This window comes from Tachysurus fulvidraco, chromosome 16, assembly GCF_022655615.1.
Source record: "Tachysurus fulvidraco isolate hzauxx_2018 chromosome 16, HZAU_PFXX_2.0, whole genome shotgun sequence".
NCBI lineage: Eukaryota > Metazoa > Chordata > Actinopteri > Siluriformes > Bagridae > Tachysurus > Tachysurus fulvidraco.
Window position 1 is genome coordinate 3,795,806 of NC_062533.1, and position 27,765 is coordinate 3,823,570.

Genomic DNA, 27,765 nt, shown 5'->3' on the forward strand with positions numbered 1-27,765 from the left:
ATGTCGTAACCGTGCAGTCTGATTTCAGCAAGACACGATTTAAAGATCCTCTAGAAACCCGTCCTAGAAAGTTGTGTAGGTGAAACAGGATTACTGATCCGCGCTATACTCAGGAACCCGGGACGATCTGCTCGAGTTCGGAGAGTGACGTCAGACCCGAACGGCTGCTCAGAGCGTCAGCAGTAAACAAAGCAGCACTTCTTTCCACTTCCATTAAAGCAGCATGAATAAATACTGCACATGAATAATAGTGTGTGTGTGTGTGTGTGTGTGTGTGTGTGTGTGTTGCGTGTGCGCGACCGATCGGATCATGAGCGGACAGACATTGACTGGATTAAACACACACACACACGCGCGCGCATCTACACTATACAGCAGTCCATTAGCAGTTAATCCCTAAACAGTGCAAGGGAATTGTGGGTAACATACATCAGTCGCATTATGTTGTGTTTACACACAGAATCTGTCATCTGACCCCGAGGTGCTTTTACTTTTCTTTGTTTGCTACATAAAACTGCATCTACACAATGCACAAATGTACCAGGCATCTGATAGCGCACAACAAAACCCTCTTGTACGAGTGGCTCGTTTATTTTACCCTCAGCAGACTCTCAGCACTTCTGATCGGATTTCCTGCTTCGTTTTCTCTGGAGGAAGCTGAACCACGCACCTTTATTACATCAGTCACTTGTGCGCTTGTTTTCAGACAGAAACGTCCTGCCAATCTTATCTCTTTTCCTTCACAGGGTTTTACACGCGCTTCGACCGTGCCATCTGTTAGCGAAACTAATCGCTTTTAGTGACGTGATGCTGAAAAAGATAACCCTAGTCTTTATTCATTATTAACCTTGCTAATCTTTATTCATCTTTATCTATTAGCCTAGCTAGTTTTCATACATACATCACTGTGCTCTTTAGCTACTGCGTTCAAACTCCATCACAATGATTATGTATTTTCCAACTAGAGCAATGATGCGGTCAATTAGTCACGGTCTGGGACGCATCAGGACGCCCTTATGTTCACACTACGAATGTCATGCGTTAGACATGTGTGAGACCTAATCGGACCTCAGAGCATCTCAGAGACACATGTACACCATGTTTGGATTTGAGCTGGTCAGTTACTCTCAGGTGTGAACAGAGGCGTTCACACGTTCACATTCCACATTCGGTGAAGGTCTAGGACACATATGACCACATAACATCTGTAAGGGGGTTTTTACACCTGGTCACTTCCTGCATTTTCTGTGATCCGATAGCTATCCGATGGTAAAAAGACCAGGTCTAAATGCCCCCCGAAACGGTTTCGAGACAGATATAAATCCGATCGCTCAAACCCCTTCAGGAGGTGGTCTGGGACGCATTTCAGATGAAACCGGACAGGGGTAAATGCATGTGGTTGTTCAAGCCACATATGTCAGCGCTTTACTCCTCCCGAACGGAAGTACGTCACTCGCAGGTGACTAGAGAGTCGCGCCAGAAGCTCTGGCTCTGATCTTCTACCCAGGCGTCTCGTTGGGTCTTAAAATTCACTGCTGCCGCCAGAGAAAATGCAGCAAACAGTAAATGCTGTTTTTTGTAGCAACCGCATACACCAAAGCGTGTTCCATTTCAATTACCCCGGAAATGAGGTAAAATATATTTAGATATTGGGCGGGAGTAGAAAGATCAGATCGATATCCGATTCGCCGAGAGTATTTATGTGGCCTAATGTAAATGGAACAGTTTTAACAAATCAGATAGCTATCGGATCAGAGAAAACACATGAAGTGACCGGGTGTAAAAAAGCCCTGACATTAATACAAAATGATATTGTTTGTAAACAGCGCTGAACACCGAACTGTCCAACGGATAAAGACCAGGCTAGAACAACAGCTGTATTTTGTAGCTTCTTTCGTCGTTTCATCTCCCGCATGTTTATACGTCTCGTTAGCAGACCACACGAATCAAACAGCCTGTACAGTTGCACGAGATCAGATTTCTGCCGGACACAAACACGAGGGAAGACTGGCGTGAGTGACGCCGTTCCTCCAAGCAGAAATGACAGATGAATCTTGAGTGTGTGTTCGCCAGAGAGCAGGTGCGAGAATTTACGTAGAGCTGGGCAACAAACACGAGTGGCTTGTATGCTTTCTGTACTAATTACATGCTTGATATCAAACAATAATCTGATTATCATGAGAGAATAGGTGGGAGGGGACCTAATCTAAGGCTAATCAAAGCCAAAGTGTAACAGACGAATAATTTAAGCAGCAAATAACCTATATAAGAAAATTGCTCGGAGCATTCAGCAGCCTCTCTCTCTCTCTCAATGACAAACCGTTCCCATGAGATGATTACCATACTGCACCAAATCTCTCTCATTCATGAACCATCACCTGCAGGCAGACATCCCAGAGCTGAGCAAACCTGCTGTGAAATGAGATTTGCCTAAATGGAGCAATTACAGCCTTTTGTGCGTTAATAAGACGGATTACAGAGATCAGAGGAGCACTTCTGTTTCAACAGAGATATGAGGTCTAAAGTTATTGGTTGAAAGGAGCACCAGCAAAGAGCACGTTGGGTGTAAATGCATCTCACAGAGCTTGTTTGTGCACATTATTCCAAGCATTTAGGAACATTTACAGTGCAACACCTGGAGGTTTTTCTACCTTCTAAGATGATCCGGTAAAATAACAACACACTGATGCTGCATGTCGAGCTACAGATATATATTCTGAAAAATCTCACTGACTCAGAATTAACAAATCGCAAAAACTTTGTGCGCAGATCTTTTTGACCTCAGCCACTTCCTGTAAAAAAAAAAAAAAACTGTGCAGTGAACGTTAAATACACAGAGCTGGAGATGTGTTGGGATTAGGCTCGTTTTTAAAATGTCTCTAATAATCATCTCTCAATTCACGTGGCAGCAACACGATAAATAATATCGTGCAGATACAGGTCAAGATCTTCACGTCAAACATCAGAATGATGAAAAACTCTGATCTCTGTGACAGCGAAGTGGTTGTTCTCCGTAGTCGATGTTTGTGTGAAAAACTAAGAGAGAGGCAGCGTAAACACCATGTCGATGAAGGGAGAATGATTTGTCTGGTCTGAGCTCACAGAAAGGCTAGAGCACGGTCGCTCTTTGCGACCGTGCTGAGCAGAAACGTGTCTCAGAGACAAAAAGCGACAACAGCATCCTGAGACTACAGTGTGCACAGAAACAGCAAAAGACATGAGATTCACCTGTCACACTGATTCTGCTGTCACATCAAGGAAAAAACACACATCCTAAAGTACACTCTGTGTTCAATTTTTGAGATCAGCGTATTACACCCGTGTTTATAATTAACGTGAAGACGTGCTATTACCGATCGTAAACACTACTTTAAAAGACGTGTCCTGAAAACACACCACTTAAGTAAGTTTACGACTGCGATGTGAGGTGTAATTAAAGGATTAGAGAATCTTTGTGCTGTCCGTGTGAACGACAACCTGAAAGCAGAAGTCAATTAAACAACACGATCCTGACGTCCGTTTTAACATGTATAGGTTCTTACAATATACACGTTCGTTCATTCATTCATACATACATACATACATGCATATACGATATAAGGATATATGTTTAAAAAAAAAGCAAAAAGCCTTTTACTTTGTGTCTACAAATCAATTATTATAACTTGAGCTTGAACCTTTGATCTAAAGAAGTGTGTTTTCCTGCTTCACTGCTCTGATGACTGGTTTTTACTTCTGCTGTTTACACTCCACTGGAGCTCCCAAGCTATAATTTACTAATCCCTTTATTCTAAGACCTGCTACATAGACATCTATCTGGAATAAAACAACAACAACAACAACAACAACAACATCATGAAGAAGAAAAAGAACAAGAAGCAGAAGCAGCTCCTGTAGCTGATTAGACAAGTGTCTAACTCATAACATTAGACTACAAGGCTGGTAAAACAACATGACATTAGACTACAAGGCTGGTAAAGAGACAGCTAGATAACTAGATAACTAGGTTAAGTCAACAAACCTAGTTTAGTTTTTAACCTCAGCCCATAAAGCGTGTAGGTTTGTACATGCGTCGTGTGGCATCAGCTGTGTGTGTGTGTACATAAATATGAACAGTCTACTTCATGTACAAGTCCAGCCTCAGTTTATTTCACACACACTCACACACTCACTCACTCACTCACTCACTCACTCACACACACACTGAGAGACATAAGAACAGCTCCTGTGGTGATAGCAGCAGGGTGTGAGATGGATGATGAGCCGTTTCTTACCTTCACGAGCTGCTTCTGTTTGCCAACAGCTTTAGCTTAGCTTTAGCTTAGCTTTAAAACAATCCCTTTTAACTCTTCTCTCGTATCCCAATAAGCTTTTTTTTTGGACATCCCACGGAATACGGATTATATCCTATACGTTTCCGTGTCTCTAATATGTGTTGTACTTTAATCCAATCGCAATATTTTTGTCGTTTTAAAACATATAAAGGAAAAAACTCGACGGATGGCGAACAGGCCCGCCTTCCTGTCCGTCAGATTGGAGCTACGCGAGCTAACGGCTGTGTCCATTCAGTACTCTGATTGGACGAGAGCGCTGTCAGACAGCATGGCGTTTAATCCCGCCTCCGACGCGCTCTGATTCGTGCTTCTTATCTACGAGGCGTAACAGTTGATGAATCAATCGATTAGGACGTTCAAACCGCATCTGATTGGCTGACACGGCACAAAACTTTCAGGTTCTCGCATCTCATTGGTCTGTGAAGCCTCATCGTTCTTTAATGCTTAACATTTAAAATATTAAATATTAAAGGGAACCGTTTGTCATTGAGAGAGAAAGAGAGGCTGCTGAATGCTCCGAGCAATTTTCTTATATAGGTTAATTTATACTTCCATTATAATTCCAACATGAATCTTTTGACATTGTGTAGGTTCCATATTATTGTAAATATTACAAGAAAAAAATACATTTAAAAATGACCATGTAATCTCTCATTTCCACAAACAAATGTTTTAGATTTTGCAAAGTCAAAAAAAATTTTAATTAAATATCACAAAATTATCACTTACAAAAAACAATGACCAGTGAACGAGTGAAAGGTTTTTCTTGAAGTGCCTTGGTTATTTTGTACAACGTGTTAACAGAACAGTGTTAATTTACAGCTAATATACCTTCAAATATTTCTTTGAGTAAAGAAACAAGCTTTCAAAAGAAAAAAAAAAGGTACAAATGATTCTCTAATTTTTATCACCAACTGTATGAAGAAAAAAAATTGTGTTTAAACACCACTAAAAAAATTCATGTTCGGTATGAATTTATTACAGAAAAATCTCTTAATACATCTGCATTTTTGTAGATTCTGGTTCTTTTAGTTACGGAATGTTTGAATTGTTTATCTAACAGCAAATAACAGGGTTGTGTTTCGCTGTATTGAGTCTCAGGGTGGTGTAATGACTTGACAACTCCAGGGTCCTTGGTTCAGTCCTCGGATTCTGTGTAGGGTTTCCTTCCTACTTCCAAATGAGTAAAAGAGCATAAGAGTACTAGCACTGCAACTCTTAATAATTTACTAAGTAAATGTGGTGGCCAAAAAAATGGCAAGTAGTAGTAAACAACAGGGAAAGGAGGCTCACAATAAAGACTGAAATACTTAATCCAGCCCATGTGGTAACAACAGCCATAACACACATCAGATAGAAATTAAACTCATCTAACATGAACAGTAACTGAAGCTGTTGACCCACATTTGCATGATGTTACTGTATAAACTGTGCTGCTGTCCCATTTGGCGATTAGAAAACTGAAAATTGAACCTAAATCATGCCATCTTCTGATCACCACATGAGAAGATTGCAAATGTTGAGATTTTAAGCTGGGCCGTAAAGGTAGAAAGTGAAGAACACTCGTCGAAGAGAAGAAGGTAGGGTGTTTGAAAGTTTAGCGTTCTGGGTTCAAAGTCTAGCCGGAGTCGGTGCAGATAAATTTTTGTCTAAAAAAACAAAAAGACTACCAAAGCTCTTATCTCTCAAGGAGTTTGTTTAGACTTGTATTTAAAGGAGTGCTGGTGCTTGGAAAGGTGATTTCATGTAATATGTTGTTAGGCTTTTGTGCTGTGTGTAAACGTATTTTCATGCCATTTATTGATCCAGTAAAAATGCTCAGCCAGAAGTAAACAATAGCTGCTCATAACATCTCCAGTTTTACTGATTTCCACAATGTGCCAACAAGAAGTGCGGTTCAGCTTAATTACTAATGATGAGTTTCAGGTGTGCATGCAACAAACAGCGCTGCAAAGTACTAGTGACCAGGATTATATTAACTAGGGAGTCTTTAAACTAATCACCTCAGGGGATTTCCTCTCAAAATAAATTTGATTATAGGCCATGGTTTATAATTACTATTCCTTCTTCAAAACACCAAATTCTGACTGCTTGTTATTATAATGTACCTGACCACTTAAAGCCAGGCCAGTTGTAGCACGCTATGGCAAACAATTTGCAGCTTTTCTGCTGTTTGGTCTACTTCAACTGACAGAATGTTCTAGAGTCTGAGGCTGGAAAGTAAAGTAAAAGACGAATCATAGGATTTCTTCGAAAGGATATGCAGTCTGCACCCTTTGGGGAGTACAATGATCCCAGTGGATGGAATGGACTTGCTGTGTCTGCATACTACCTTAATGACTGCCGTGGAAACGATGCACCTGAAAAACAAGCATATAAACTTGGTCACCCTCCTAACTTGCCAGAATGTCCTGGATTCTGAGGCCTGAAAGTACTTGGTAGAAGAGCATCACTGGATTCAAAGAACGGAAACACAGCCTGATCCATTTGACAAGTATGGTGATGCTGATGGATGGAATGGATTCTGTGTGTATGCGCACGTCCTTACTGACTGCCTCTATGAGTACCAGCGGCAGAAGGAAGCCATTAGATGGCTCCAACAGGGATCTTTAAAACTGGCATTCTGCTCGGTCCACACCTGGAAGATGACAAGGACCTTCTGGCATGACATATGTCATGAACAAAAAGTAGATATTATGGGTGATGGTACAGTCTGAGACGGAAAAGTCATTGGAGCCCATCTTTTAGGGGCTAGCACACCAGTACAGGATGGCTGGACTTGAGAAGTCACAGTACCAGTGGGTAGAAAGGTGAGAAGTTTCACAATTGATAACTAGATAAAAATACAATTATGACTGCTACATCATCTTCACTGATATGGTTGTGTTTAATGTTCAGAATTACACGTCCCTGTTGTGTTTTCAGGGATTGCTGTGTAGCATACAGTATATAGTGCCAGACCATGAAGAAATGGAACACCTGAACTGGGATGCTTGGCAGACAGGGGATGGCTTTATTGCATGTGCATCGATTGTATGAGTCGTTTTCTCTGAGTGTTCCTCAGAGCATCATGTTTGTAGAGCTCCTTTGCCAAGTTCTTGTTTGCCTCTTTCTGACAGGTGAGGCATTGTGGACATCAAACAACTGATACGTTGATAACCATTCATCCAGCAAGATCATGTTGATCATCACCTATGTTGATTTGACTAAGCATCATTAACGTTAACTACAATTTTCTGTTATGTTTTCAGGGATTGCTGTGCAGCATTTGGAGTGCTAGCTATTAATGCAAAGAAGGACCTGAACCGGGATACTGGCATTGCTGAAGTTTCTGGTGACCTACAAAACTCCTGTGCATCAAGATGCTGCTACAACCAGCATCTAAACATGAAGCTGGACCTGTTCCACTGTTTAAAGCACTTCCACTGTGAGTGTATTTCAGAGCATCACATCCTGTACAGCTCTGTATGCCAAACTGTAAGATGTATTCACCAAAAACTTCCATTAATTGAGACATCACCACCTTTTCAGACAAATCAAACACTGCCTTATGTAGTTCTGTGTCTTTTGTCCAGGACCTTTAGCGCTTCATTTCACTGTGTACTGCGTATGTGTGTGTGTTGTCTCTACTGCGACTTAAAAACATACTGTAATTGTTTTGACATTCAAAAAACATTACACATAAATACAGCCATGAATTACATTTAAAAAAGAATACATAAAGAGTCATGTCCGTTCATAGTTTGAGTTTAAATCACCCAACACGGTGTTGGAGAGAAAAGCTGTTGGGGTAAAGTTTGCTAACAAACAAACTCTCAACGTTGATGCTGGTGTGCTCCTGAGAACCTTATCTGAAGTCACTGTTAACGATGATAAATCATGTACTAGTATAACAAAAAGTAAATTACCTTGGAGCAATAAATGGCGGCTTCAATGAAGAAGCCAGGAACAGCGCCATCGGTGCCCCAGTAGATATTAATATATCACAGGCGGCGATATACACACATTGGTCGTGTAAAGTTGGACCGAGGTTCGAATCCAACTCGGTGCAAATCTGGAAAAAATTCTTGCACGCAAACTTGTGAACTATAAGCACTAATATAGACATGTAACACACATTTCTGAATAATCTAAGAAAAAAAAAAGAAAAGAAACTTGACCAAGAAGTGGTAGGCCACGTAAAATCACAGATTGGGGTCAGTGCATGCTGACCTGACCTCAAACCCGATAGAACACCTTTGGGAAGAATTGAAGTTAAGACTGCAAGCCAGGATTTCTCATCTAACATCAGTGCCTGACCTCACAAACACGCATCTAGAGGAACGGTAAAAAAAAAATTCCCTTAAACACACTCCTAAATCTTGTGGAAAGCTTTCCCAAAAGAGTTGAAGCTGTTAGCTGCAAAGGGTGGACCAACTCCATATTAAACCCTACGGATAAAAATGGGATGTCATTAATGTTCATGTGCATGTAAAGGCAGAAGTCCCAAAACAGTTGGCAATATAGTGTATATCTACTATGTATACCATGTATTCAAAGTAGTGGAAGAATATTTACAACAGAACATTATATGCATGATATAAACAAAATATGTTTTCTTTTTTCTGCCACCCACCTCTGTCTATCTATTTCAGGCTGACTTCTCTTTTTTTTGATCCTCTGATGTTGGTAAATGGAAAAGACTTTAGAAGGACAGTAAACATATTTCCCAGTAATTCCACTGTATGTAGGTGTGCACTGTTTGGGGCCTGCTTTAGTTCCATCTTACAAAACCTACACAGGTGTCCAACATGGTGAGCTTCAGGCTTCTTGAGCTTTTACTGTCTTTTCTTCTCCACCCGTTTCTTTGTGAATGCAAGTTCTCTATCAAATAACTTTCCATAAAGTCTTGAAATGCCATTCTAGGGTTTGTTAGTCCTTCATCACTCTAAGCTTTAAAGACCTTTTGTAGAAGAGTCTGACAAATATCTGACAAGGCCAGACTTTGGCTTCTTCTTCTGCTCTGGCTGGTGCTGCTGCTGCTGCTGCTGCTGCTGCTGTTGTTGCTGCCTCTCCATGATACCCTCAACAATTTTCTCTAAGCCCTCAGGAGTCAAGGGTGTAGTTTGAGCAGATGCTGGTGGATGTATAACTGCAGGGTGCATAGTTACCACTGGAACACTGGTAATTTCACTCCCCTCTCTCAATGAGTGCCAGAGTTGCTGTCGTTCATGCAGTTTTTCTGGACTTGTATTTAATGAAGTACTGGTGTTCAGCAGTTTGGCCAAGTGCTTGACATACTGTGCTATGTGCAGTCTTGTGGTTAGATAAAGCATGCTGTTGGGATCAGTACAGGAGCTGTGGACCATTGCTGCATACTCCTGATCCACAAGCTTTAGCAAGTCCTCCTTCCGATGATGCTTATTTAACAAGTTGTCAATGGCCTCCTTCATTGGCACTATCAAGAAGACCCCCATGGCCTCTTCCTGCTGAATGTTCTTTATTAGGTAGATGGTGTAACCCATGTCATTTTCAAGAAGCCACTGGAAAGATTTGCCCTTGTACTTTCCAAACAGCAGGATGTATTTGCCAAGAACTTATTTTTGTTAGAGGCATTGCCTCCTCTTTGACGTACCACAGCAAGGGCGCTTTGCCTGATGAGCTCCTCCTTCTTTGGTGCTGACTTGTCCTGAAGAGCTGGGTGATCTTCGATCACCCTGGCCTCCTCAGTTGGCTCCTGAAGGAAATATCCGAGTGGTCCCTTACGGAACACGACCTTAATGCACCCTGGGAAAAACACAGATTTTTTTTGTGCATGGTGACCTATAATACAGAAAGGGTAGTAAATGTTAGATGTTAGCATGTCTGTTTAAAACAAAACCTTACAATAATCTCTATAAAAGTGTATACACTGTTTGTTTATGATCCCTACCCACCCTTTATGATCCTAGGTTTATCACCTAGGAGTGACTTTGACTGTAAATAAAAAGTACCTTGGTCTCTTTTATACAGTAAAAAGACAGTACTGCATTATCAGGACTGTCGGTCATCAGGTCATCTGTATATATTACACACACTACTGCTGCTGTATAATGTAAAAAAAAAAACATATTACACAATACTATTATTTGCACTAACCTGCACTCTTACACTTTATGTACATAACTGATCCGTCATATATTCTGTATTCATATTTAATACTCGTACCGTCTATATTGTATCACATCGTCTGGATTGTCTTGTCTAGTCTGTATTGTATTGTATTGTCTTGTCTTGTATGGTCTGTATTGTATTGCCAAGTCAGACAAGTCCTTCACACCTAGTGGTTTATCACCTAGAAGTGACTTTGACTGTATGGAAAAAGGTAATGGCCCATAGCAACAATCACAGACAACGAGTTTCACACACTCATTAACATAGTGTAACTAACATTAAAAGCATTCAATGTATTTGAAAGTTTTTGAAACACCCTGTTCTGTACAGTTTGTAAATGCTGAGTATTCTCACGGGGCATGCGCGGACGGCTTGAACAAGCACGGAACAGCGCCACAAGAAGGTTAGTGGCCGAAAATATACTGTAGACGTAGTGGTTTACCATACCATTGAAAATGAATGGGAAACGGTTTAGGGAATTTTAGCTAAACGGGGGACCCGGGTTCGATTCCCGGCCAATGCACTACTAACTTTTTTTTTTCTTTCCCTCAACTAACAACTTATACTAGTTTTATGTTGCACTTTTCCCCAGTATGTTTATCACAACCTCTTATGGCCAGCTATAATCTCTGCGATCCACAGTAAGGCAAATAATCTTACTACGTCATAGATATTAAACATGTTTGACAATTATCACACATGCTTGCATCCTTCTTCAGGCAGTGATTTGATTCAATGAAACATTATTTTCCTCTCAGACTCCATGCAGTTTTATCGCCTCTCACTAACACTTTACATTTCAATTTCACAATTTCATAGCCACTAAAACCGTACAGTATAAATGTTGACAGTGTGTATTTGTGTGCAGGTTTAATTCCAAACACTGCGTACCTCGACTCATCTTTTCCTAAATTAAATGTAGAATTATGAATGGCTGTACTTTGATATTATTAATGCTCATGTGATTAAGCATGTTGATTCTATTCAGCATTAAGAACTAAATAAAAAGTACCTTGGTCTCTTTATAAAAAGACAGTACTGCATTATCAGAACTGTCAATCATCACATCATCCATATATATATATATTACACACACTACTGCTGCTGTATAATGTACAAAAAGCATAATATTACAATACTGTTATTTGCACTAACATGCACTCTTACACTTTATGTACATAACTGATCTGTCATATATTCTGTATTCATATTTAATACTCATACTGTCTATATTGTATCTCATCATTTGTATTGTCTTGTCCAGTCTGTATTGAAACACACACTATTTATATTTCAATTGCACATTTCACACTTGTACATTTGTACATACAAATTGTCTATATTGTATGTCATTCTGTTACACTGTGGAGCTTCTGTCACTAAAACATATTCCACAGATGTGAAAACATACCTGGCAATAAAGTCTTTCTGATACTGATTGTCTTGTATAGTCTGTATTGCATTGTGTATCTGTATTGTCTTGTATAGTCCAGTCTGTATTGTCGTGTCTTGTATAGTATAGTGTTATTTATGTCTGTACTTTTGAGAGTCACAAACAGCTGGCACCAAATTCCTTGTGTGTGTCAACACACTTGGCCAATAAACCTGATTCTGATCCAGCCTCCATATCAAGAGAGACATTTAAACACCAAGCACCATGGAGGGAGTCAGGCATGTTAACCTCTAATCCAGGGAGCTTAGTTCTGGTTTTTGGTGATGAATTATGGGGAAAGAGCCATACAGTCTCCCTGACCGGGGCTCGTTTCCCAAACTCCTGCATGGAGCCATTAGCGAAAACCAAATATGACTGTGCTAAACCCCTACGAATGTAACATCGGTCGGGTCACTAACACTTTGTGATACCGTTAAAGTCGCAAAATCGATATTCTTCGTTTAAAAAGTCAATAAATATATGGTTCTCCCCGTCGGGGAATCGAACCCCGGTCTTCCGCGTGACAGGCGGAGATACTGTCCACTATACTAACGAGGAGTGAACTATACTACACTGCCGAATAATGGTAAATAAAGGCAATAGTCGTAACTTAGTTTTGTTTAAAGATTAAAAATTAGATAAAGAGCAAATCATTTGAATTGACGTGTAGACACCATCTAGTTAATGTAGAGGCTAGATATTGTAAAGCCGTCCTAGAAATATTCCAAAAACAATCAATTTTTCTTACTTGGAGTGAAATTCCCTAAACCACTACGGATGTAGTATATTTCCGACCACTAACGATTTGTGGCGCTGTAGGTCATCATTTGTAATTCAGCTGAAACATACGTTGTTAGAACATTGTGGGAATAAAAAAATGGAAATGGATTTATGGATGCAAAAACAACAAACACTTACAATAAACAACACCAGTCATAATAATCTCTCTCTCTCTCTCTCTCTCTCTCTCTCTCTCTCTCACACACACACACACACACTTAATAGAAATTAAGTAGTAGCGCCACCGGCGCAGCCAATAGGAAGCGCGCTCACATTAACGCAGGATTTAACTTAAACAACCCTCGAACTTTAATACTTATCACCTTATACTGTATATACTGCTGAAAAAATGAAGGGCACACTTCTATTACACACTGGATCTCGATAATACTTCACTAATCACAAAATCGTCTGTCTAAAATGTCAAAACTAAATATTCTCAAAAACAAATTCTTCTTCACTATGACCTACAATTTACTACATAACATGAAATCACTTTATAATTGTCGCAGTCTCTTGTTTCACCTTGATTGGACAGATCCCAGCGCGCACTTATTCAATAATTCTTAATTCCGCCAGAAATTCTGCACGTCCACTTGTTTACATTTAAATTTAAACACCAGAGGTCCGCTAGTGCTTCTATAAACGTTTTACACGAATCTTACACTGACTGTAAAAGCTTCTGAAAATGAGTGGAAACGTTGAATCAACCGAAGGAGCCGAGATATCAGGTATTTGTATATGATATAGTCAGATATCAGAAATAATCCGATCGTCTATCTTTTGTTTTTTAATTTATTTTCCACTCAGCAGCTGAGAAAGCTCAGGAGAGCTGCTGCTAGCTTGTTGATGATGATAATTTTTGAGTTCTTAAAATTTCTTTCTTTCTTTCTTTCTTTCTTTCTTTCTTTCTTTCTTTCTTTCTTTCTTTCTTTCTTTCTTTCTTTCTTTCTTTCTTTTACAAATCATTTGTTAATGAAGATGTATGAATATGTTAGATAGCTGCCCTGCTAACTAGTTAGCGCTAGAGATCAACTGCCACAATCTAGTTAGCAATTGTCTATCTGTATAAACATCTATAGTTCAATAACACTGAGCTCCTAACTGTTGTTTACAAATCATTTAGCTGGGATGGAAGTCCGGATCAACCGAAGAAACTTTCCCATCAACTTGTGGCATTTGGTGAATGATCCTCAGATTTGTTCAATCTGCTGGGATGACAGTGGGGAAGGAATCCTGATCTGTCCAGAGGCCTTCAAAGCTGAAGTGCTATCTGCAGACAACAAGCAGATGATCAAGTATTTCAGAACAACTAATTTCATCAATTTTGTTCGTCAGCTAAACCTGTATGGCTTCAGGAAAGTTTGCCCAGACTATAAGCTATCATTGACGGATGTGTGCTTCATACAGCACTATTTTAACCCCAACTTTAAACGGGCCAACCCGGAGCTTCTGGCGAAGCTAAAGAGACTGACACCTTCCAACAGGGCCAAGCTTGCCACTGAGCAAGATGTCTCCAACCACCCAAGTACTTTTCATCCAGTGCTGAATTCACCTGACATCTCTGCTGTGGTCGGTCAGTAGATGTACAGAACAAGCTATAATTTATTCTTTCGTTTATATATTCATTCATCTTTAGTAACTACTTTACTCTGGTCAGATTCAAAGTGGCTCCAGAGCCTATCAAAATAAAACTGGGTGCTCTGATTGGGATGCCAGCCCATCACACATGCACACCAATATGCTATTCATTAGCATAACCAATTCATTTCCTGGCATGTAGGGGGGAGAATGTCGGAGGTATGAAATCTAAGTACATTAAAGGAAAAGAAATTGGGTATCAAATTTATTTTAAAACCTGATATTTCACCTTGAAAGAAGTCCAGAAAATGGACACTAGGAGCTGCAATGTATTGTAATATTGTTTCAGAATAATGTATTAGTGACATCTGGTAAACAAATTACTCACCACTGAGCCATTTGTCAGCTTTTATTGCGTTTGTTTTGTTGCAGAGAACCATTGTTGTATCCCAGGATCTTTGGATTCCAACATGCCCTCCCAACAAGAAGCTGCCTCCTCCGCTCATTGTGGCTATTATCCTGTGAGAGCTGAGAAACCTTTTTAGTTTACATACTAATCAAAAGGAATTGCCAGTGCAATTATTTTTAGCCTGTGTAGCTACAATAAGGTTTGGTAGGAATGTAAACTTTAAACCTTAAAGTGTGCTCTAACACTGAAACACTTATTGTCCAGGACTCATTTAGCCACCTGCAGTACACTGGCCAGGATCCAAACTGTGAATCAGATGATGTCCAGGACGACTCATTTAGCCACCTCCAGTACACTGGCCAGGATCCAAACTGTGAATCAGATGATGTCCAGGACGACTCATTTAGCCACCTCCAGTACACTGGCCAGGATCAAAACTTGGAATCAGATGATGTCCAGGACGACTTATTTGGCCACCTCCAGTACACTGGCCAGGATCCAAACTGTGAATCAGATGATGTCCAGTACGACTTATTTAGCCACCTCCAGTACACTGGCCAGGATCCAAACTTGAGATCAGATGATGTCCAGGACGACTTATTTAGCCATCTTCTGTACACTGGCCAGGATCCAGATCCCAGGAAGAGTCACATGAACCTGGACACTATATTCGATACAGAAGATGAAATGCAGGTCAGGTTATACAGAAAGAATTAAAATACAGTTAATTCAGATTAGATGATCCTCCCTCATTAACACCCCATGTGCTAATAGTCTCTGTGTGTGTGTGTGTGTGTGTGTGTGTGCGTGTGTGTGTGTGTGTGGTGTGTGTGTGTGTGTGTGTGTGTGTGTGTGCGTGTGTGTGTGTGTGTGTGTGTGTGTGTTTTCTCCCTATTCAGGCTGCTGATTTCTTCACTCTGCTTGACTTGTGAAGACAGTTAAATATCATTAATTATTTATATTATATTTATTTATATTTATTAAATAATAATAATCATTAAGCCATCTTTTGTATTATTCCGAATCATTTATTTAATAAAAAGGACATAAAACATGAATATACTGTACCAATAGCTCTTGCAGAGGCATTTATTATATCAAATGCAATGTGATATTTGTATGAATTTAAAATTTGTTCATCAATCTAATCATAACTATTGTTATTCAAGAATAACTATTTAAGAAAAACATTGCATGTATTGATAATTCTTTTTTAGATTTAAAAATAAATGAAATATAAACATAAAATCTGAAATGACAATAAATGCAGTAGAATATTGAAAATGTTCAGTTTTGCCTAAGAATTATTTATAGACTGATGGTGGTGTAGAACATTTATGAAACTTTACACAGTGCCATAGAGGTTTAGCTCTGAACGGACATAATTTAATATACTGTAACGGACATAATATAATATACTGTACATGCAAGGTGTAACAGACCAAAGGCCTTGCTGTAAATATGGTTAAAAGGTATAGTTCACATTGGATCTAATGTCAGTGTGAATAATATGTGATGCATTACAAAGTTATGGATGCTTTCATCTGTCCAGCTTAGTGAGTAGAATGCGCAAAGATTGAATTTGTACTAGTATAGGGATGTGATCAGTGTTGTATAATATACTAGAAAGCAATACTTGAGTAAAAGTATAAGTATCGTACTAGAAAAAGACTTTGGTAGAAGTGAAAGTTACCTTTTAGAATATACTCAAGTAAAAGTCTTAAAGTATCTGTTATTTACTGTACTTAAGTATCAAAAATCTTTTTCTGATATTTAATGTACTTAAGTATTGTGATTTTCGGTAGGCATAAGAGGCACTTCATCCGGGAGGAAGAATCTTTCATTCCAATGTACAGAAACATTTCTTGCAAATGGAGTGGCCAAGGGAACTTTAGGGGGTCCACAGACTTATGACACAAATTACCCTAACAAGGAGCATGGATGAATCCCATAATTGCTCATTAGATTTAGAATATATCTCTCATAATCTATTTTATAATTTGTAATATATTATGTTTTAATTTTATCTTTTGTTTGTCACACATAAATCAACACCTAATTACATTTTTGTGTACAGCCTAAGCTGATGAAACCATCTATAACAAGCTAAACTTAAATTCTGAACTGGACATGTGACTGACTAACTGACTGACTTGATCATCATTGATTGATGGATTTGAAATGTTGAGTGGCGCCGTGACCAAACGTCAAACGAAGACCTCTTTTGATAGGTGAAATGAGATGTCAATGAGCATCAAACTTCTAATGCTATCAAATAAAAATTCGGGGTGGCCCCTGGGGTGGCCAATCAGATGTCAGAGGTGTTCAGTGCCACCCCGGACACCCCTCTGGCTTTTGGCAACATTATGCTGAAATAGTGCGGAGCTGTGTAATGCAACCTAGGAGCAGTGATTAGCCAAACCTCCCTTATTGCAGTCACACACATTTCTTCTGATTTTATTTTGTAGTAACGAGTAACGAAGATGCTTAGTGGGAATATAACGGAGTAAAAGTATACATTTTATCTAGGAAATGTAGTGGAGTAAAAGTGAAAGTTGACAAATTTAAATAGCGAATTAAAGTACAGATACGTGACATTTCTACTTAAGTACAGTAACGAAGTATTTTTACTCCGTTACATTACAACACTGGTAAAATGTCATATTTTTGTTTTAAAATCTTTTTTATTTTACATGGGAAGTTTCACATCCATAAATGTAAAGAAACCAAACATTTTCAATTTTAAGCTGGAAATTAAAACTTATTTTGAATCTTTAAAAGGACTCACAAGGCAAAAAGCTGTCAAAACTATGGAGTGTTAATTTTATTCCTCATTTTTTTAATTAATTGTATTGCTCAAAACTCCTTCTTTATATTTATTTATTTATTTTCCTTCGTTATGTTACTATTTTCAGATTTAAATAATACGTTATTGTATTTTGTTACCTGTTATCAAGGATAAATTTATATATATATATATATATATATATATATATATATATATATATATATATATATATATATATATATATCTATATGCAGTGAAATGCTTTATGCAACTGTCCGGTATAAGAATAAAGAATATCAAAAAGTATAAAAAAGCAAAAAATAAAATGAGAATAAAATAATAAGAAATTATAAACTATATAAGAAAACTATATAAAAACTATATAAAAATCAGGTGCAGTATGGTGTGTGAATAGTGTGTTAAGTGGCACTGTGCTGTGCAAGTCCAGCGTGAATGTGTACTTAGAATGTCCAGGTGAATTATAGTGTGTAAATAGTGTATGGAGTTTATAAAGTGGCACTGTGCTGTGCAAGTCCAGAATTAAAGTGTCCATGCAAAAAAAAGGGAGTTGGGGTGTGTGTGTGTGTGTGTGTGCATAGAACGACCCAGTCCTAGCTGTCTCCTGGTTTAAGATCTGGATGGCCTGCAGGAAGAAGCTTCTCCTCGTTCTCTGATTTGTATCTACATTTACAGCATTTAGCAGACACCCTTATCCAGAATGACTTTCAACTGAGCATTAAGGGCCTTGCTCAGGGGCCCAGCAATGGCAGCTTGGTTGACCTGGGTTTTGAACACATGCCCTTCCGATCAGTCACCCAACACCTTAACCACTGAGCTACATAACATATGTCTACTTTTCACCACCACACGAAGCCCCGCAATAAAGCAGGACATCAAAAAGTTAGTTTTTACTCATAATGTTTCTCTCCACGGAAATCTTTAGTAAAAGGCGAAAGATTTATACGAGCTGAAGAGAAACAAGAGCGTAATGGCAACATCCGGTGTCCGACCACGAGCTCACTCACAACAACACAAGTCACATTGATGGTAGTCGTAACATGATGCACTCAAAACACAATAAATAAATCATGATTTAATAATAATGCATTTTAAATATTACTCTAAATGTATTTAACAGTTTAAAATGAACAATTCTGTATAGTTAATAAAGCGTTTACACGCAGTGCATTGTGGGAACCACCGTTACGTCACGGTCACAGCCGCAGGAAAGGAACCGCCCAGTGAATCGGTTCTTCACTGAATCGGCTCCGAGGGTTTAACCCTTTCATGCGGAGTGATTTCTCTCATTGAGCTCGTTTAAGGCTGTTTTAGAGAAATATGATGAACATCAGCTGCAAATCACTGTTATTTTAACATGAATCATTTTCCTCTTTACACTTGCACTCTTTCTGATTCTCAGTGAGATATATATACAGTGTCGCTTGAAAGTTTGTAAAACCTTTAGAAATTTACCTATTTTAACATAAACATGACCCAAAACATCAGATTTTTACACAAGTCCCAAAATCAGACAAAGTGAACCTGGTCAAACAGATGAAAATTTTTTTTACACAATCATTTTTTTTTAATTCAGGAAAATGTTCCAATATAATATATCTGTAAGAGGCAAAAGTATGTGAATCTCTATCTAGGTTTAGTGCTTAATTTCAAGGTCAAATTAAAGTCCATCTGACTTCAGTTAATGAGATGATGATCAGGTCTCCATGTGTCCTATTTTATTTAAAGAACAGAGGTATATCAACGACTGATGTTCATGACGTGTGTTTGTGGAAGAGGATCATGTTTCAGAAACAATGGAGATTTCTGAGAACTTCAGAAAAAGAGTTAGTGTTGTTCATCAGGCTACAAAATCCTCTGTTAAGAGTTTGGGCTCATAGTCATATAGATTCTGTACAAACGGAGAAAAATTAAGACCATTGGTACATTCCCAGATGTGGACAAGCAACAAAGATCACTCCAAAAGCAAGACATGTAATAGTCTGTTGGGTCAGAAAGAAATACAGGGTAAGTCAGATCTCTCTTACTTTGGCTTATCTTAATGTTCATGAGTCTGCAATCAGGTGAACACCGAACAACCTTTATGTGTAAGGCAGAGTCGCAAGGAGAAATCCACGACTCTCCAAAAAAGAACATTGCTACCCATGAACTTTGCTAAAGATCATGTGGACAAGCCAGAGGACTATTGTCAAAATAATTTGTGGAGGAATGAAATAAAAATCAATCTTTTTGATTTAAAATGAGAAGCATTATTTTTAAACAAAGGAAAATACTGAATTCCAGCATAAGAACTGGTGGTGGTATCACGCTTTGGGCCTGTATTTCAGGACAGCTTGCCATCATTGATGGAACAATGAATTTAGAATTATGCCAGTGATCTCTAAATGAAAATGGCAAGAAATCTGTCCATGAACTGAATCTCAAGAAAAAATGGGTCATGCACCAAGACAACGGGCACAAGCACCCAAGTGTGTCTACCAAAGAATGATTAAAGAGGAACGAAGATAATGTTTTAGAATAGATAAGTCAATGTCCTGACTTTAATCCAAAAGAAACATTGTGGAAGGACCAGAAGCAAGCAGTTCATGTGAGAACACCCACTAAAATTTGAGTGTTTAAGCTCTTCTGTACTGAGGAATGGAATAAAATTCTTCTAAGCTGTTGTGAAGAACTGATCAAAAGTTACCAAACACTTTACTTACAGTTTACTTACCCCTGCACAAGGGCTCACAACAGATACTTAAAACAAAGGTTCAACTACTTCTGCAAGTCATAGATATGTTATGTTTGATAATTTTTCTCAATAATTAAATATATCGTAGTATAATGTTGTTGGCTCATTTGTTTTTGATTGTGTTCACTAAGGATTTGTTTGAAAATCTGATGATGTTTTTGAAACCAGAACATATTTAGGTAGAAATGTAGGAATTTCTTAAGGGTTCACAAACTTTCAAGCGACACTGTCTGTGGCATACCTTTACAAACTATCTACACAAAATCCCCAAATTAAAGTGAAATAGGGAATAATGCCAGACTTCAATGAACAAATGAGCTTTTTGGACATTTTTTACTTTAAATAATAACATATTTGAAATATTTGAAATCATTTATGGATGAAAGGGTTAAATTCAACATACAACAATGATACTTTAATAAACATTCATTTCAGTTGGACATAACATGCTGAATGGTGTTTAAAACATGTACACACACACACGCACACACACGCACACACACACACGCATTCCTTTAATATGATTATTTTATAAATCATAAATAAAATGAAAATTTTTTCTTTATAAAACTTCTGCACAGTTCAACATGTCCTTGTGTTAGAAGTCTGGCTCCTTGATCTATTGATAATATGAGCTAACAGCTTTTTTTTTTTTAGTAAATTCACACACACACACACACACACACACACACACACACACACACACACACACACACACACACACACACACACACACACACACACACACACAAACCATCCTTATTTTAAACTAATTACTCTCACTGTATTGTTAAGAGTGAGTTTACACCTTGACTTACGTTCGACCGGTCCAACTGGCTGGATATTCTGACATGGATGCATACAGATTAAGGTCACCGAGTCTGCTGCACACTTGTCTTTATTATGAAACTTCTCATAATAGCTAATTTATGTTTTATTTTTTTGCTACAAGATAAATTTACAGATAATACCGTCAATATATGGTCTAGCCATATAAACACAACATGTAGCTAAAATTATGTTGGAACCTGGTGTTGACACCCATACGTTTTTTACAGAGGTTTGGGGTGTAGTCAGTGTTCATGGAGCTTGCTTTGTACACAGGACATATTTTGTTTGAACACTAAATAAATAAATGGGGGGGGGATGGTTTGTATCAGCAGTGTCCTTATCCTTTCTATCCATCTACCCATCCACGTAAGGAAGTGCTTGATAAGCTTGTCATGAGGCACATTAAGACCCAGTTACCACCCTCACTGGACCCCCTGTAGTTTGCGTGTCGTCCAAACCACTCCACGGATGATGCCATCGCCACAACGCTTCAATTAGCCCTCACCCACCTGCTACACTTCAACCAAATCACTTTATCACCAATTTAAGACTGAAAAAAAATTCGGGGTTAAAAAAATAATTTGGTGCTCACTGCGACATAATGACATGTTCGAACACGACCTTCATGCACAAAAGAGAAAGAGGCTCGTTTACAGGTAGAGAAAACAACTGCTCAAGATAGAGCAGGCTGAAGCTTTCAACATCAATCAAGGTTTTAAAAAGAAAAGAAAGTTTCTTAACTGTACTTAAAGTTTAGTTGTGCAAAAAGTGTTATCTTTTCTACCCTTTGTTACTGGACCTGTTTAGAAAATCAAGACAATGATGACAATAGCTGACAAGCCTGCATAGTTCAAGATTATTTTCTTTAGCTGTTTGCTATGACTGAACCAGTACCTGCAGAACCTGTGCTCACTGGATGCTATTTGACTTCTGTGCCATTCTGTGAATGTGGGGATCAGTGATCATTCAGCTACAAGAGCATTAGTGGGATCAGACACTGATGGTGTAAGAGTGAGGAGGTCTGGGGTTCAGTCGGTGTTCCAGTTCATCACAAAGGTGTTCAGTGGGGTTGAGTCAGAGTCAGGGCTCTGTGCAGAACACTCGAGTTCTTCTACTCCAACATTAACACACCGTGTCTTCATGGAGCTCTGTGCTTTGTGCACAGAGGAATCGTCATTATACATCCAAATATGTTGCAACAATTTAGGGAAGACACACATATGACAAACAGAAGTCTACATCTGAGAGCAGTTTCACCTCTGCAATTGATGCAAAATGTAGCTGCGTGACTTGTTTACAACCTGCTGAAGTTCTCCCACACCACCCAATTGCTGCGCTGCCTCCACTGGCTTCAAGACACTGATGCTTGCCTACAAAGACAAAAATGGGCCAGTTCCCCTTCAAATCTCATCACTCCCTGCACTGCACCACACTCCCTTATATCTTCTAGCACTGCTTGACTCAGGTATGTATCTACCATCTATCAGGTAGGTATGCATCTAGATTCTTTTATGGCATCTAGGTAGTGGAATGAACTAACCCTAGATGTACGAACAGCTTAGCCACTAACTGTTTTCAAGCTATATTTCCTTAGTCTGTGACCTAGTGAACCAGTTTTGAGCTATTTATTGAACTATTTATTGATAGAGACTTTAAAGCAGTTTGTACGTCCTCTTGGGCAAAAGCCAAATGCCATAAATGTAAACGTGTGTGACGGTCAGTTGTCCATAAACGTTTGGCCATAAAGGGGATATTCTTGTTTTTACTGTAGATGATAATGTAGTTGGATGCACAGTTAAGTTAATAAACTTTGATGAAAACATATTTAAAATACCTGCAATGTGACATTGGGGAAGAAACTTAATGTTTCCTGATTTTGCCTTATTACACTCCATGACAAACTATTTCATCTTAGGGGTCAAAAGTTGACTCTTTGGTTGAAAATGCTTTTCAAGTCGATGTTAGAACAAGGACACACAATGCTAATGATGTAATGGCTTTTTGCATGAGGTCATGTCCACAACCTGTGTGGTCTGGGTTTCATATTGGAGTGGTTCAACTGAGGTCGTTAAAATATGAGATATATAATTTCAGTTTAACCACAAACAATCTTTTTTTTTTTTAAATTAATGTCACATAAAGAAAGACGATAAACTAAGAAAGAATTCATAGGAACATTTGGTGATTTTCAACATGCTTTTATTAAGGTACCTTATTGGGGTTTAGCAAGAGCAAAGAATTTAGTGAATTAGCCTCACAGGACTGACTTTGTGAACTATACTCCCCCTGCTGTTGGCAATTCGTCATTGCAGCAGAAGACTGATGAATGGATTTGCTGTAGGAGGAGCGACAGAAGTGTTTGTCCTAGAATTAAAGAGTACTAAAGAGCTGGACTTCTAACACGTTTTAGAGAATAAGGAACGAGGAAGGTAATAAAGTGACATCTTTAAGGAGCTTGCCTGTTTTAAGACAGATATGACTACTGAAACAGCAGAGAGTACTGAAGGAGTTCAGCAAGTAACAAAAAAAGGCAAGGTGAGTATTTATAAGTCAAACCTCTGTAGTAACTGTAGACTGATAAAGAGACCGGGAAATAACTTGTGTAACTGTTAATTAAGTTCTTCTGGCATTCTGAATAGTGTTCACTGATATTCTGCAACAGAATAAGAGCGAGTATTTAAAGCTGAGTATTTAATTAAACATTACTACTTTTCATAATCAGAGAAGACTTTTTTCTTCATGTTGGTCGCTGCCTTGTTGTTGTTGTTGTTGCACGTATCGTGTTTTATCTTTAAAACATTGTGACGTCATAGTATCTCACGCGCAGAGCAGAACTCCACATAAGTATTTAATAACAAGTAAAAGTGTCCTGGTTTAGTCTAATTTTTTTCTTTTTCAACCAGCTCTCTTCACTTCTCCGTGATCAGAAAGACACTATGACAAAACTGTTTATGGAAACCTGATAAAATGCTGTATGTGCTACCTTGTAAACACCCCATTCCTTTGCTGTTCAGTCTTTCCTTGGCTAATGATATTACAGCCTACAGACATAATGATATTACAGCCTACAGACATAATGATATTACAGCATACAGACATAATGATATTACAGCATACAGACATAATGATATTACAGCATACAGACATAATGATATTACAGCATACAGACATAATGATATTACAGCATACAGACATACTGATATTACAGCATACAGATATACTGATATTACAGCATACAGACATAAAGATATTACAGCATACAGACATAAAGATATTACAGCATACAGACATACTGATATTACAGCATACAGACATAATGATATTACAGCCTACAGACATAAAGATATTACAGCATACAGACATACTGATATTACAGCATACAGACATAATGATATTACAGCCTACAGACATAACGATATTACAGCATACAGACATGCTGATATTACAGCATACAGACATACTGATATTGCAGCATACAGATATACTGATATTACAGCATACAGACATATTGATATTACAGTATACAGACATAATGATATTACAGCATACAGACATACTGATATTACAGCATACAGACATAATGATATTACAGCATACAGATATACTGATATTACAGCATACAGACATAATGATATTACAGCATACAGACATACTGATATTGCAGCATACAGATATACTGATATTACAGCATACAGACATACTGATATTACAGCATACAGACATAATGATATTACAGCATACAGACATACTGATATTACAGCATACAGACATAATGATATTACAGCATACAGACATAATGATATTACAGCATACAGACATACTGATATTACAGCCTACAGACATAATGATATTACAGCCTACAGACATAACGATATTACAGCATACAGACATGCTGATATTACAGCATACAGACATATTGATATTACAGCATACAGATATACTGATATTACAGCATACAGACATATTGATATTACAGCCTACAGACATAATGATATTACAGCCTACAGACATAATATATTACAGCATACAGACATATTGATATTACAGCCTACAGACATAATGATATTACAGCCTACACACAAAATGATATTACAGCCTACAGACATAATGATATTACAGCATACAGACATAATGATATTACAGCCTACAGACATAATGATATTACAGCATACAGACATAATGATATTACAGCCTACAGACATAATGATATTACAGCATACAGACATACTGATATTACAGCATACAGATATACTGATATTACAGCATACAGACATACTGATATTACAGCCTACAGACATAATGATATTACAGCATACAGACATAATGATATTACAGCATACAACGACGTCCCGTATATTTGTGTGTAGCTGATTGAGGAGGAAGTCCACATACTTTCAGGTGTATAGTGTGGCTTTGTTTTTGCACAAATTACAGGACTTTGCCCTTTTCTACACTCACTGACACGGCTCTGGATGATCAGGTTACGATACTCAATAAGCTGCTATAATACTTGATATTTTTTACAGAGTGTAGTTTACTTTACTTTGATTGTAAATGCCCAGATTACCACTAGGCTCACATCTCAAAGTATTATGTAGTTTCAGATAAGGTTTTTAGAACGTTTTATTTATTTATTTTTTTAAAAGTAGAAAGCACCGACACATTAGTTTTATGTAAGAAACACTGCAACCATACTGAAAAAAAAAATAAAATTCAGAACTGTTAATATTTTTCTAAATATGACCTTCTATTGACTGACTGCAGTGTCTGATGGGGGACAAACAGTCCGAAGAGATGAAGCAGATCTGGAAGGAATGTCAGCAGGAGAGTTTTTGGTACAGAGGTAAAAACAACAACAACAAAGAAACAAACAAAAAATACTTTGTCACTAAATACTTTAAGTTTACTTTAGAAAAAGTCAGATTTTTAAAAAAGTGATTACAATGGGTATTGGATACTTTACACTTTAGGTAGTTTATACGATGCTTTTAATGCCTGATTGGTGTGTATGTGTGTGTGTGTGTGTGTGTGTGTGTGTGGCATTCTTGTATAATGGCTGGCAGCTGTAGACTCTGACTTGACTGCCGAATAGAAGCACGATGAATGAAATACAACAATATTTTTTTCTTTTCTCTTTCATGAACGTATAAACTTTGTAGAAATCCAGTTCATTTGCTGTTTTCAAACTTTCAAATCTGTTTCTTTTCCAGCTCTTCCTCTCTCAATCGGTAGCATGGCCATCACCGGTGGCTTAATCTACAACGGTAAATTTTCCAGCTCTTAAGCTGTTCAGAAACATTCTCTGAGCGATTTGTTGATTAAATGTGTTCATCTAACTTAACAGCTGTGCCAAGTAATTGTTTTTATAATGTTTATTCTGTATTTGTTTCTAACAGGGGTTTGGAAACAATCAAAACGCTTCGGCCCATTCCCTAAGCTAGCATGTAAGTCCTTGGGAAATGATGCTGGAAAACCTCACTCATTTCAACTCCTACTGTTTTGTGATCTGAAGGAAGTTACAAATGCACCTTTGTACAGGGATATTATGCGTTGTTCAACACGTTTGTACTGACACAACCACACCTTAATATACTTAGCTCAGCTGCAACTCCTATAAAGGGGCCCACTGTATATACAGGAAAATACTGTATACTGAAAAACCTTTAACTAACAGATGTGTCAAAAATCTACTACTAAATATGTCATTTTGGTAATATAATGTAACAACCCTAACTTTTTCCCACTCAAAAAAATATATAAAATAATAAATTAAAAAATAATCAAATTAAATAAATTATATATATATATATATATATATATATATATATATACACACAGCCTGAAGATTGCTTTCCATTTGTAAGTCCAGCCGTTTATTCCATGACTTTTTTTAGATAAAAAAAAATCGAATTAATTAATCATGATGTTTACATTATAAAATGGATAAAGAATCTTCAGTAACTAATTCATCGGATGCAAACTGTTTACCGCTGTCTGCCTTTGCAACCTATTTTATTTACAGAAAAACAAATGTATTGACCGATCACTCAAGAAGTACTGTATATGCTTTCTTTTACATTTATTGAGGATTTTTTTTCCTTTAAAAAACGAAACAAACAAACCAAATCACTAGTGATAGTGATCTGTGTGCTGTCTGTTTCAGTGGCAGGTATTTTGGGTTATGCAGTAGGAAAAGCTTCTTATGTAGGAACATGTAAAGAAAAGTTTCAGAAGCTGGGACCAGATTTCAGCAAAGGCTTTGGTCCAGGATGGGGTCCAGGGTCTGGACCTGTGTCCTGTGGATGTCATGGACATAGGTGAGTAATAATGTGGATTTGTTTCAACTTGTGACCAGCACTAATTATTTTAACTTTTTCTCTTAAACAAAACATTGCTTTCCTGGCAATTCCAGCTGTCTCAATAAAACACACAAAACAGTGGGCTTTGATCATTGTCAGTACTTCATGTTTGTCCACAGTTAATGAGCATTAAAATACCATTTAACCATTTAAATGTTTTGCATCACAGCACTTTGCTTTTGTTTTCACAGACGCTGCACACACGTGTGTCAGGAGTGTAAGAAAGTAGAGGAAGCCGCAACACCTTCTGCAGGACCAGCGCAAAGCTGATGGAATTAAACTAACACCAGAAGTACAGAGCTTTTTGTAAGTTCATTTGTATGTGGAAATAAAGTGTGGTCCAATATTTTTGTTGAACGTGTGAAAG

General features: G+C 38.0%; 3 protein-coding genes, 1 long non-coding RNA gene and 2 other non-coding genes across 17 annotated transcripts in view; 3 read left to right on the forward strand and 3 right to left on the reverse strand.

The window, feature by feature from the left end:
- Positions 1-4,550, reverse strand: part of fryl (furry homolog, like) — a 91,679-nt gene extending 87,129 nt beyond the window's left edge. For 5 of the 9 annotated variants that reach the window (XR_007138091.1, XM_047801661.1, XM_047801660.1 and 2 more), the window contains exon 1: positions 4,275-4,549. The gene's annotated coding sequence lies outside the window, so the exon portion shown is untranslated. Of the gene's footprint in view, positions 1-4,274 lie in introns of all 9 variants that reach the window. The other 4 variants (XM_047801662.1, XM_047801658.1, XM_047801656.1 and 1 more) reach the window with 2 other exon arrangements.
- Positions 4,551-7,003: 2,453 nt separating this feature from the next.
- On the forward strand, positions 7,004-7,731 carry LOC113642568. The gene is made up of 3 exons (XR_003440589.2): positions 7,004-7,144; positions 7,260-7,453; positions 7,586-7,731. It is a non-coding gene; the product is annotated as an uncharacterized LOC113642568 (long non-coding RNA).
- A 4,653-nt stretch (positions 7,732-12,384) lies between these two features.
- trnad-guc lies at positions 12,385-12,456 on the reverse strand. The gene has a single exon. It is a non-coding gene; the product is annotated as a tRNA-Asp (tRNA).
- An 811-nt stretch (positions 12,457-13,267) lies between these two features.
- LOC113642567 (heat stress transcription factor B-3-like) lies at positions 13,268-15,669 on the forward strand. 2 transcript variants are annotated; one of them, XM_047801842.1, is made up of 5 exons: positions 13,268-13,409; positions 13,805-14,254; positions 14,692-14,780; positions 14,933-15,361; positions 15,568-15,669. In XM_047801842.1, exons 1-5 carry the CDS (start codon positions 13,367-13,369, stop codon positions 15,598-15,600), a joined length of 1,044 nt encoding a protein of 347 aa, XP_047657798.1. In that variant the 5' UTR covers positions 13,268-13,366; the 3' UTR covers positions 15,601-15,669. The 2 variants fall into 2 exon arrangements, with proteins under 2 accessions (XP_047657798.1, XP_027001944.2); XM_027146143.2 differs by having other exon boundaries at positions 14,999-15,361.
- Positions 15,670-18,328: 2,659 nt separating this feature from the next.
- LOC113642596 lies at positions 18,329-18,443 on the reverse strand. Its single transcript, XR_003440604.1, has one exon. It is a non-coding gene; the product is annotated as a U5 spliceosomal RNA (small nuclear RNA).
- A 4,902-nt stretch (positions 18,444-23,345) lies between these two features.
- ociad2 (OCIA domain containing 2) lies at positions 23,346-27,744 on the forward strand. 3 transcript variants are annotated; one of them, XM_047801595.1, is made up of 7 exons: positions 23,992-24,011; positions 25,474-25,519; positions 25,804-25,882; positions 26,250-26,303; positions 26,436-26,483; positions 27,203-27,356; positions 27,590-27,744. In XM_047801595.1, the coding sequence occupies exons 1-7, from the start codon at positions 24,007-24,009 to the stop codon at positions 27,666-27,668; spliced, it is 465 nt and encodes a 154-aa protein (XP_047657551.1). In that variant the 5' UTR covers positions 23,992-24,006; the 3' UTR covers positions 27,669-27,744. The 3 variants fall into 3 exon arrangements, with proteins under 3 accessions (XP_027001949.1, XP_027001948.1, XP_047657551.1); XM_027146148.2 differs by lacking the exons at positions 23,992-24,011; positions 25,474-25,519 and adding an exon at positions 23,346-23,569; XM_027146147.2 differs by lacking the exons at positions 23,992-24,011; positions 25,474-25,519 and adding an exon at positions 23,347-23,574.
- Positions 27,745-27,765: the final 21 nt, after the last annotated feature.

Coding starts and splice junctions, on each gene's coding strand:
- LOC113642567 (XM_047801842.1), top strand. CDS start 13,367: ATGAGTGGAAACGTTGAATCAACCGAAGGAGCCGAGATATCAG. Junction 13,410..13,804: donor CGAAGGAGCCGAGATATCAG/GTATTTGTATAT, acceptor CAAATCATTTAG/CTGGGATGGAAGTCCGGATC. Junction 14,255..14,691: donor TGACATCTCTGCTGTGGTCG/GTCAGTAGATGT, acceptor GTTTTGTTGCAG/AGAACCATTGTTGTATCCCA.
- ociad2 (XM_027146147.2), top strand. CDS start 23,515: ATGACTACTGAAACAGCAGAGAGTACTGAAGGAGTTCAGCAAGTAACA. Junction 26,304..26,435: donor CGGTGGCTTAATCTACAACG/GTAAATTTTCCA, acceptor TGTTTCTAACAG/GGGTTTGGAAACAATCAAAA. Junction 26,484..27,202: donor CCCATTCCCTAAGCTAGCAT/GTAAGTCCTTGG, acceptor TGTCTGTTTCAG/TGGCAGGTATTTTGGGTTAT.